This window comes from Delphinus delphis, chromosome 3 (assembly GCF_949987515.2).
Source record: "Delphinus delphis chromosome 3, mDelDel1.2, whole genome shotgun sequence".
Classification (NCBI taxonomy): domain Eukaryota; kingdom Metazoa; phylum Chordata; class Mammalia; order Artiodactyla; family Delphinidae; genus Delphinus; species Delphinus delphis.
In genome coordinates this window covers 17319613-17331677 of record NC_082685.1, presented here as the reverse complement: position 1 = coordinate 17331677, position 12065 = coordinate 17319613, and the positions used below count along the sequence as shown (strand labels likewise).

The 12065-nt window shown below is 49.2% G+C and overlaps 1 protein-coding gene across 1 annotated transcript in view; it reads left to right on the top strand.

Annotated features, from left to right (window-relative positions):
* Positions 1-12065, top strand: part of WNT3A (Wnt family member 3A) — a 46401-nt gene that overhangs the window by 32477 nt on the left and 1859 nt on the right. The window contains exon 3 of the mRNA XM_060006746.1: positions 7228-7493. Coding sequence (XP_059862729.1) covers positions 7228-7493 — 266 coding nt within the window. The remainder of the gene's footprint in view (positions 1-7227; positions 7494-12065) is intronic.

The window sequence follows — 12065 nt, the reverse complement described above, 5'->3', positions numbered from 1 at the left end:
ATGTGAAAGGCGAGGCCCTTGAGGTAATTTTTTTGAACTTTCTTCAGCATATTGGACTTTGGAACTGTATCCTTTTTTAATGTTAAAAGTTCCTTTTCTGAAATTATGATAGTCATTTCTTATGCGTCTTATTCTCTCAAAAAAGTGACAACATTTTGCAGTCCTATTTCAGTCCCCAAGTCATTTCTGGTACCTGCCAAGCCTATGAAATCCAAATCTGGAGACAGGATTTGTTAAAATCTCTCTAGTTCTAAAGTTCTGAGACCCAGGGAAGTGAAGTAACTGCCAAAGCCCATCTCACATGTGACACTCAACCCTTGTGCCCAGGGCTGGGCTGGCCTCAGTGATGATGCAGCCCTGCCAGGTGACTCCCCCTGCCCTCCCCCAGACTCCCAGCTCTTGCCATATAGTCCTCCTTCACCTGCCCCAGACTCTACCTCTACCCTTCCATCCATCCACAATTCATCCACCATTCCATCAATCCATCATCCAGCCAAAATCCACCCACTATCCTCTGTCCACCACCACACATCCATCCATCCACTCGCCCATCCACCCACTCTCCACCATCTACCCATTCATTCATCCATTCACCCATCCACCATCCATCCATCCCAGGCCTGCCCCAGAGCTCACATTGCCAAGCCTACTGTGTGTCCTTGTTCCCCTTACTCTCTTCATCATAAACTGTAAGCTCCCAAAGGCAGGTGACTCAGCACAGCCCAAAGCAAGGAACCTGACTTGCAATAGCAGGGCCTCCCACTAAAGGAATGCAAGGATTCCTCTGGTTCACCCTCCTTCCCAGTGCAGGGATTCCCTCCACCTAACAGTGGGTCATCCAGTTTATGCTTGATTACCGCAAGAACAGGTAGCTCCTTCAACCTTTCAGAAAGCCTGGGTTGTTAGACATTTCATCAGATAGAGCAGCAATCCACTTTCTTGCAGACTTCTTACCTTGGTTCTTGAGAATGGGCACCCTGCATCTTACTTATTTTATAGTCCTAGTGTATGGCTCATTATAGACTCTCAGGTCCTGGATGGATGGATGGATGGTAGAAGATGGTAGAAGAATAAATGGATGGATGGGTGGATTGTAGATGGATGGATGGCTAGATGGTAGAAGAATGAAAGGAAGGGTATATCACTGATACTTTGCATGAACTCAATAAATAATTGCTAATGAGACAACATCAAGTTTCTGGGGAAGATGTTTTTCTCGATGGAAGACGCTTGTCTTACAGAAAGACTTTGTTACAAGATTCCCTTTCTTCTTCCTTTTCCCAAGCCCTAATTGCAGTGTGGGATAAGAGTCCTGGGCTGGAACAGAGCAGGACTGAGATAGCTCAAAACACTCATGCAGGCTCTATCGCAGCAACTTGGTAAATTGACAAAATTGGTCCTTAAGCACCCCCCTCTCATAGCCCGTGTCCCCTCCTCCTCTCTTGACCTGTCATAGCCCATTCAAAAGAAGACATTTTGCTGGTGACAAAGGTATTTCCAGTCTCATCTCCGAGATGCAATTCTCTTCCCACAGGCAGGATGGTTCTCTCTCCCCCTCCCTAGCTGCCTGTGTTGTATAATCTCTGACAAGGCTGCTGTCTGTGGCTAAAAACTTTGCTGTAACTGGGGCAGCTGCTGGGCTTCAGACCCTGGTCTGAGTCCTGGTTGTGCCTGCCCCACCCATGACCTTAGGGGAGCCCTGTCCCCCTTCCTCTGTAAACTGAGGCTACTCCAGCCAGTCAGTCATGACCTTCTTGGTTCAAACCCCTGTGGAAATCTGATAAAAGCAATCTATCCAGAAAAACACATGAGTTTTCAGACATGCCCTGGAATTCCAGCTCATGATTTTGGCAGGGTTAAGAACCCCCTAAAGCCTGCCCATGGCTTCCTGGGTTAAAAGCCCCACCACTGTGGGATGTCATCTGGGCATTCAGGGGGTCTTCCTTCTGTGCAGTCTCAGGATGTGTTTTAACTTTTTCTTTGGAAATAGTTGTATACTTACAGAAATACTGCAGGAGTCCAGATCTCTTCCTAGGCCTCCCCAGTGCTGACATCACACAAACCCAGCTAGATCCATCAAAAGTAAGATCCATCACTACTAACTGAACTCCAGACTTTACCCAGATTTCACCCAATTTTCCACCAATGTCCCTTATCTGTCCAGGATCCCATCCCAAGTCCCTAAGCCCAGCCCAGCCCTGCCCTTCATGCCCTTGAGACTGGGAGGAGCTTGGTTAGGCCTTTGGGTTTGGTTTGTTTAACGTTTCCTGATAATTAGATGCAAGTTACGATTCTTTGGTTAGAATGTCTCAAAGGAGGTGGAATGTCCTGGTGGGAGCCTCGTCTTAGGAGGCACGTGGCATCCATCCGTCTTCTGTCCCATTGCTGGTGACCGCAACCCCTATTTCTCTGGTAAGGTGGGGTCTGTCAGATTTCTCCAATGCAGAGTTTCAGTTTTTCCCTTTGTGATTGATCAGTATCTCGGGGAACTACTTCAAGACCTGTGTCTTCCATTTGAAAAGGGACTTTCTTTGCCAGAATGGACCACCTCAAGTTTTTCTGGCTCCTGGTCTTCGTAAAGGCTTCTTTTCCTCATGAGCAATTTAAAGGCCGGCTCCAGGGTATCCTTGGCCCTCAGGACTTTATTTGTGAGGAGGCCCTCTCTTCATTTAGCAGAAGAGGAAATTGAGGCCCCCAAAGGAAAGAGAAGTGTGCAGGGTCACACAGCTAGTTGGTGACACAGCAGGGCAGGAATGAGTTCTTTTTCTTCCAAGTTCAAGGGGGAACACCCCTCCCAACTCCCGCACACCCTTCCCCTCAAGTGTGTCTGGCAGCCCTGAACTGTTTACCTGAGCTCGATAAGCAGAGATCTCCGAGCCCTGTTCGGGGCAGAGCAAAGCCCCAGGCCTGCTTTCTCTCCCCTTATCTCAGAAGCTGGAGAAGGGGAGGTAAGGAGGGGCTAGAGGAGGGGGCAGAGCAGAGGCAGAGACAGAGGCAGGATCCTCCTATAGGAGCTCACCCTGGGCCCTCAGGGGGCAGAGTCAGAGGGAGTTGGGGGAGCATATTCAAGACTTGGAGAATCTGAGCCTTGAGAAGGGCCACCAGAGAGGATGCAGTGGAGGAGGCGCCCGGTTGTGTGCAGTGGGTTCCAGGAATGCCCAGGACATACTGGCTCTACCCTGCCCTGGGAGGGGTGGTAAGGAACCCTCAGGCCACCAGCTCACAGCCCCTAACCCAGGGTCATTGCCTGGGCAGGAGGGCAGATACCACACCAGGGCCCTGGAAGGGTGAGAATGAGGATCTGAGCCCACCCTCTAAGGAGCTGGAGGTGGGGGACAACCTGAGTCCTTGAAAAGACAAAATAAGGGCAGGGGTTCTTCTGAGTGGAGGGACAAGAAGGAAAGGGGTCTGTGTCCATGCAGTTGTTTATTCATGGTGCTTTGAGTCAGCAGAAGGTGGCTCTAGGCTGGGCTGTAACTAATCAGTTGTATTGTAAAAGGAAAACGGGGCAGGGGCTTCAAGTGTCTTGAGGAGGCAGCTGCCTGGCTGACATTTGGGAAAGGGAGCAGTGAGGGGAGCTGTCTTGAATTCATTCAAGGATAAGCTGAGTAGAGAGGGGCAGAGAGCCAGGTCCCATGGGGTAGTCCTGCCCAGGTGGGCTCAGACCCTCCTGGACTCCCTGCCCCAGCCCAGGGCCCGTGCCCTCTCCTCTGACCAGGCTCTCACTCCCCAACAACCATCTGTGGGATGGGCTGGGACTCCAGGTTAGAAACAAAAGGTGAACAGGACACAGCCCCCAGCTCAGGGAGCTTTCAGGCAGAATGGATGTAAGAGGGTGCTCCTGAAGCACCTGGGGAGCCCGAGGGCTCCAGGGCCAGGTGTGGACCGAACCCAGACTGCAGGGTCAGGACCCTGGCCTGTGCCTCAAAGAGCAAGGATGGGGACATGACAGATGCACATGAGCAGAGAAGCAGTTGGAAAGAACCCAAGGGAAGGAGGAGGGCTGAGTGTGGCTGGAGGCCAGGGAGTGGTGGACAAGGCTGAGAGGGCAGGAGGTGGGGCAGAGTCAGCCTGTGTGTGAGCCAAGCAAGGACACAGTGGCAAGAACTGGAGAAGGGCTGGGCAGAGCCAGATGGGCACTGGACCAAACGCTCCTCCTGCAGTATGTGTGAGTGTGTGTATGGGCATGTGCGTGCATACCTGTGTAAGAGTGTGTGCCTACGTGTGTGTCTGTGGATGTGTGTGCATGCATATATTGGTGAGAGAGTGAGAGAGTGTGTGTATGTGTGTGTGTGTGTGTTACATGTGTGTGGATGGGTGGGGGAATCTGGAAGCTGGAGGTGCCTGTCCCAACTAGGAACCTCTTCTGGTGCAACTGGGAGATATTGCGGGCTGGACTCATGGTGAAGAGCCAGGAGAGGCAGGATGGGTCAGGGCCATTTCAGGAGGCCAGAGCAGCCTTCAGACTTGGGCAGTCCCCAACCAAGCTGTCAGTGGGAGGCTGACAGAGAAGAAATGGGGAGTCCCTTTCTGGGTTTGTGGCTGGGTGCTTACCACCTGGGAGTTTCCAGAAAGCAGCAAGAGTCCAGGCCTGCTCTGGGCAAAACATGGAGAGTACACAGGTTGGCCGGGGCCTGCAGAGGACCATCCAGAACTGTTGGCAAATCCACAGAAAGAGTCACCAAAAGCAGGGTGGGGCCTGACAGCTATCGGGAGGCTCGTGCAGAGGGCACTTCCTCAGACACATCTCACACTGTGTGTTCTTGGTATAGGAGTGAATGTGCTCTTTTCAGTGGCAGGTGTGTGTGGATGTGTATGAAGATGTGTGGATGAGTGTGTGCACATTGCTGGCTGGAGCTCTATCTTACCATTTTCCTGCCCCAGCCACCTGAGCTTTGGGACACACATGCTCAGATGCAAACCTGGGAGCAGGCGAGACCATGCAGCTGGAGGAAGTGTGGGGAGCAACCCAAAACTTCTACTCACTCCCCAGGGTGAAAGCCACCTGCCTCCAGGGCACTGATGTGGGGTGAGGAGACAGCAGCCCCCTTTGATAACTCTTCTGTAGCCATTTGGAGCCCTAGCAGAGTCCAGGCCTGCAGTGGGGCGTCTGCCCAAGAGGAGCTCAGGGACACAGCAGGGCACACACCCCTTGTCTGGCACAGAAGGTCCTAGTTGGTCCTGTTCCTACATCTCTCCTGCTCACTCCACAGCCCATAGCATTTTTTTTAACCTAGGATTTTAAAATTCCTGCTAATCAGCAGGTAAGCTCCACGAGGTCATCTTGCTCCCTGACGTTTCTCCAGCAGGGCTTGGCAAACAGCAGCTACTCCCACACACACATGTGGAATGGTGAGTCCAGGAGTGAGTCCTACCAGCTCACACGGGACCCAGGGCACCCCCAGGCCCTTGTCCTCCACCTGGAGTGGATCGTGGCTTGGTGCCCTTGAAGAAATGTTTACACACACTCAGGAGGCGTGATGCATTCATTCATCCCGTCTGGGGAAGCCTGGCTGGAAGTCCAGCCTCTGCAAATTCCAAGCTGTCCCCCACATGCCCTGTACTTCCCTCTGGTCCTGCCAGCCCAACCCCTCCCCACCTGAGGCCCTGCCCTTGTGGGCCTCCCCATGCAGAATACCCCTGCCCCCTGCTTTTCCTCTGTCGATTTCCTGCCTGTCCTTTGAGACCAGCTCCTTTAGCCTTCTGTCTACCAGGGTCAGGCTAGGCCTCCCACACCCAGCGACCCCCTGCAGTTGGCCTCGCCAAGGCAGGCCTCCCTTGACTCCCTCACATGCCTGTCTCACCCAGTTCGGCCCCACCGGCTTTTCCTTCCCAAGCTCCAGCCATCACCCACTGGCATTCTGAAAACCGATGCCACATCCCCTGACTCATTTTCTCCATGTGTAGAAAGAGAAGGCTGCATGCAGGCGGCAGCTCCAATACCAGGTCAGAGACATCCTGGATGAGGTTCCTGGCAGGCATTCAGTTCCAGACCCAAGCGCATGGGGCCAGCAGGAGGCGAGGTGCCAATGGAGGCACTGACCTTCGGAAGGTTCCAGAAGAGGCAGCCTTTCAGCTGGGCCTCTCAGTACCTGGTGTCCGGAGTGGAAGAGGGGAAGGGTGTGCAGGCAGAAAAAGAGGCACAAGTGGGCAGCATGTGGACCAGGAGCCATGCCCTGGGCAGGGCTGTGGGAAGCTTCCAACCAGGACATCTGGGCACGGGGGCTCCACCATGGGTTGGTGGGACACTAGAAGGACCCTTTTTTGTATGCGTTTTAATCAATCCGCATGATTGCTTTGAGATTCATCCATGCTCTCTCTCCTGGTATGCTAAATAGAATTCCATTTCATGGATGTGCCACAATTTTTAATTGAAGTGTAATTGACATACAACATTATATTAGTTTAGGTGTACAGCATAATGATTCAATGTTTGTATATATTGTGAAACGATCACAACAATAAGTTTAGTTTAACATCTATTACCCCACACAGTTACAAGATTTTTTCTTATGATGAGAACTTTTAAGATCTACGCTCTTAACTTTCTAATATACAATATTATTAACTCTAGTCACCATCTGTACATCACATACCCACGACTTATTTATTTTATGCCACAATTTTTCATCCATTCACCCGTTGATGGACATTTTGGAGCTGCCACTTTGGGGCTATTACAAATAACGCTGCAGTGACATTTGCTTCCTGGTCTTTGCAGGGACACAGGTTTCCTCCAGGGTAAATACCTCAGAGGTGAATGACCAGGTCATAGGGTAGGTGTATGTTTTCAACAAGCTGCCAAACCCATTTCCAAGGGGCAGCACCAGTTTCCTTCCAGCCAGCAGTGTACAGCGTTCTGATTTCTCCACATCCTCACCAGCACTGGTTATGATCTGACTTTCTGATTTCAGCCGTCATTGCTGTTCTCCATGACAAGTTATGTCCAGCATCTTGCCTTGGGCTCCTTAGCCCTCCGTATACTTTCTTTGGGGAAGCTCTCCCTCCTCCTTGGGTCCTCCCTCGGGGACGCGCGCTCCTGTCCCACCGAAGCCCTGCCTCCCCGACTCCCATTACTGTACCGCGGTTACCGTGCTGCGAGTCTAGCACCCCACGCCCACTGTGAGTACCCAGGACCCAGCCCGGGAAGAGGCAGCCACGCCCCCACGCCAGTCCCACCACCTCAGCCCTGCCGGGTCCTGCCAACCACGTCGCGTCTTTCCGCAGCCACCCGGGAGTCCGCCTTTGTGCACGCCATCGCTTCCGCCGGCGTAGCCTTCGCTGTGACACGCTCGTGCGCCGAGGGTTCCGCTGCCATCTGCGGCTGCAGCAGCCGCCACCAGGGCTCGCCCGGTGAGGGCTGGAAGTGGGGCGGCTGCAGTGAGGACATCGAGTTCGGAGGGATGGTGTCTCGGGAGTTCGCAGACGCGCGGGAGAACCGACCAGACGCTCGCTCCGCCATGAACCGCCACAACAATGAGGCTGGGCGCCAGGTACGTCCGCGGCCCCCGCCCCCATCCTGGGTTGTGAACCCGAGAGCCCTGAGACCACACCCCTGAGGGTCCCTGGGAAATAGCAGCTTTCTGAGCAGGGTATGTGCCCTGGTCCCTTGAGGAGTATGGCATGGTGTAGGCAGGGTGGTGGGCTGTGGGAGGGATGTATATGGTGGCCAGGCTGAGGGTCTGCTCACCTCCTGCCCAGCGGTGTCTGAAACAAGGGCTGTCCAGTTGCTCCACGAGGTCTAGGGCATTCCCACAGTATGGCAGGTCCACCTGTGCAGCTGGGGTCACAAGGAAGGAGGGATGGGAGAAAGGCCTGCCCTGCAGGAGCTCCTGCACATCCAGGGAGGGAGACAGCCAGGCTGCTACACCACAGTGTGGTAAGTTCTACGATGAAGAAATGTACACACACAAGGTGATCTGGACATAGTGGAGAGGTCAGACCCAGGCTGGATTCTCAAAAAAGACTTCTCGCAGAGGTGGTGAGTGGAGACAAGCAGAATAATTGGCAGTTATCTAGGTGAAGGGAAACCAGGAGAGCCTCTGGGTAGCTCAGAGGTGAAAGAATGCATGTGAATTAGTCCAGGTAGAATATGGAGAACAGAGGAAGAAAAAGATTTGGGGGATGGAAAGGCTGGCAGAGACCAAGCTGTACAGGGCTTTGTGAGCCCTTCTGAAAAGGGGGCTTAGTGAACTTAGTCCGAGGTTCAGTGGGGCACTGCTGATAGGAAGTGATATGTGTAGGGACTGAAAAGTGTTCAGCAGAGTTGGCCCTGGCCTTGGCCAGTGGAACCAGGGCACTGCAGAGAGCTGAAGAGTGAACACTTAACTTCTAGCAACAGGGAACTAGGTGACTCACATTAATCTTCCGGCTTAAAGACAGGTACAAATGTAGGATGAAATGTAAAAAGTACCCTTTAAAAGTATAGAATACTCACCTGTATAAGTTACCTGATTTATCACAGGGAAGATAGTGCAGCAGAGGGGGAAGTGGTCTTTTCCATAAATGGTGCTCAGTCAATTGGATAACAATGTGGAAAAAAATTAATCTTGACCCCTACCTCACATCATATAAAAAATTAATTTCCCATTTCCAAATGGGAAAGATAAAACAAAGAATGTTTAGAAGAAAACATAGAAGAACATCTCTGTGACCTTGGAGTAGGCAAAGATTTCCTAAACAGGCCAAAGAAGCACTCACAATGAAAGAAAAATGTAATAATGTGGACTATATTAAAATTTATAAAAAGGCACCACCATGAAACTGAAAAGGCAATCCACACAGAAGATGTTCACAGTATATACACACAACAAGTATATGAAAGTTATAGTATAAAAAGAACAAAAAGACTGATAACCCAATAGAAAAGTTGGCTGAAAAATGGAAAGCCACTTCACAGAAGAAAATCTAGAAATGTCCAATAAATATGTGAAAAGGTGATCAATATCATTAGTCATCAAGGAGATGCTGTTAGAATATATGCCCTGGAGAGGGGAGAGTGTAACAACTGGAACAGAGCACGGTGGGAGTTCCTGAGGAGCTGGTGTTCTGAGGCTGGTCATTTATGAAATTTTGTCATATTCCATGCTTACGATATATAAACTTTTGCATGTGTATTACACTTCCATAAAATAATTGTTAAGTGTCAAATAACTAACCATATAGTGAGGAATTAGCAGTCCAAAGTCCAGGAGAAGACAAGACTCTGAACCTGGTGCCTGGGGCAGCTTTTGTCCAGGGATCATTTGCTGGTCTGGGAAAAAAGTGCATATGCTGAGCTGCATTTTCAGCAGCCTCACAGAGCTAAAAGGGGCCCACCAAAGGTGCTATGTCTAGGAAAAAACTCCTCGGTTTAGGCTGGGATCCCGAGGAGTAAAGGCAGATCAGAAGTAGACAAGCCCTTATGCACATGTACAGGCTAGTAAAATCTCTAGACTGAATGGATTAAGGTGATCCCAAATTGCTGCTATCCCCATGTACCTGGAGAAGGCAGATAAATCCTCTTTGGAGGATGATAACCTTATGCTAGGCTGAAATTTTTTTCTACAAACAGCTTTTCAAACACAATGTTCCACACATAATCAAAGATAACCTGTTAAATGAGTGATAATCAGCAAAACAAAACAAAACAACAACAACAAAAAAAAACAGAAACAAGACTCAAATACTGGAATTATTAGACATAGATTATGAGAAAAAATATGCTTACTTATGTTCACAAAGCTAAAATGTAAGATCTGGGAAAGAATCTCATAGAAATTGTAGACCTGAAGAATGACTGGGAGTTTCCAGTTAAAGATGACAAACAAAATACAAATATTTTCCTCTGCATTCTCCTAGAACTCCACTAAAAGGACAATGAATTAATTTTAAGATACATAAATAGACTATTGAGAACATGGAAAACAGAAAAGGTGACAATGGCAACAAAATTTTGAAAGCAAAAAGCAGATAGATGAACACTCACTATCTTAGTACACTCGAGAAAGCTGAATCTTAAGCCAGTAGAGAGCTCTGAGAACCAACCAAGGAATTTCTAGTATCAGATATCTTGAGAACTAGAGATAGATATGGGGCTGGAAACAGAAAGACTGGTCATTTGCTGGTCTGGGGAAAAAGTGTGTATGCTTAGCTGCATTTTCATTTTGAAGTCTATTTTAAAAGCACTTTTTAACGTACCAGCTCTTCTATCCAACCTCTTGCATCCAGACAGCACCCCTCCATCACCACAGCCGAAGTCTGGAGGCTTATTCCCTAAAAAGGGTAGAGCAGAAGGCATCTGGACTGCTGAGGGTGAGGCTGCCCAAGTGAAAGTAGTCTGTCTACATACACATTTGTCTTCCTAATGTCCTAGTGCCACAGTGAAGCTTGATTATGCTCTAGGCAGGAAAATGGAAGATTCTCCCCTGAGAATCAGGCCATCCCAAGAGAAGAAACTAGAAGATATTGAGGTGGGGGTTCCCCCAAAAGCAACGTGGCCAGATCACTCTACAGTGAGGGCCCAAGTAGATGAGTCCCTCCCGTGTACAGGAGGTTCCAACAAGATTTTTGGCGCCCCACTTTCAAATATGAGCAGGCAGCCAAGGATCACTGAACATCTGAGGAAGGCCTCCAGCAACCACAAAGGTAAAGACCAAAATAAAGAAAAAAGAAACTCAAACTTATGGGAAAGAGACATTATAAAGGGATGAAAACTTCAAAAAACCATCAGTATCCCCGGAGAGATAAAACACTGAATCCATAAAATTGGAACAGGATGTTAATTTAAAAGAACATTCAGGGGAAAAAAGAAGCTCTTAGGAATTAAAAATAGGACAGCAAAAACAAAACTCTCAGCAAAAAGGTTGGAAGATAGTTGAGACACGCTTCCCACAAAGTAGAGAAAAAAAGACAAGGAGATGGAAAATAGGAAAGAATAGAAAATATGGAGGATCTGTCCAAGAAAGACAATGATGAACATGAAGATGAGGAATTTGGTAAAGAAATAAGACGAGAAGGTTCCCAGGGCTGAAGAGCAGAAGTTCAGACAAAACAGGCCCCGTAAGTGATTAGCACAAGAAAGGGGAAGACCCACATCAAAATTTGCTGTGAAATCCACAGCCTGTGACACAGAAAAGCCTTCCAAGCTTCCCAGAAAACGCTTTGGTTTCATGCAAAGGATCAGGAATCAAAATGTCATCAGAGTTTCTAAGAACAACAGTGAAATCTAGAATAAAATAGAGTAATGCTTTCAGAATCCTGAGAGGGGGAAATATTTTAAGCCAAGACTTTTATATCCAGCTAAATCATCTTTTCAACTTTAAGTAGAAAAGATTTGTTTTCAGACATGCACATTTCACAAAATTTACCAGAAGCCGTTTGAAAAAGATGTCTCCAAGAAGATGAAATCCATAGATCAGCTGGGGTGTTTGAAAGTCTTGAAGAGACTATTTAGACAACGAAAGGAGTTAGTGAGACTGAACCTGTGATGAGTACATTAAAAACAGCAACAACATGGGCTTTCCCTGGTGGCGCAGTGGTTGGGAGTCCGCCTGCCAATGCAGGGGACACGGGTTCGTGCCCCAGTCTGGGAGGATCCCACGTGCTGCGGAGCGGCTGCGCCCGTGGGCCATGGCCGCTGGGCCTGCGCATGCAGAGCCTGTGCTCCGCAATGGGAGAGGCCCCAACAGTGAGAGGCCCGCGTACTGCAAAAACAAAACAAAACAAACAAACAAACAAAAAAAAACACAGCAACAACAAAACGTTTTGTAGAAAAGGAAGAGTTATCATGGCACGTGGCTCAACTAAGTATGACATTTACCACAGCCCCAACACTGTCAGCACTAAATTTTGATCTAACTGGAATTATGCTATAGATTTTAGTGTAGGAAGGGGGCTGGGAAAAGTGTGCATCAGAGTTGTGGAGTGAGGTCCTATGGGACCTCCATGGTGAGAGGTCCATAGACAATGCCAAACACTGAAAAATCAAGAAGTAGCAAGACAAGCATCTTATCAGAGGTGTAGAGGTACAAGGTGCTGCCTCAAGTGGTCCGGAAAGTGCTGTGAATGAGAGTGTGGGATCAGAA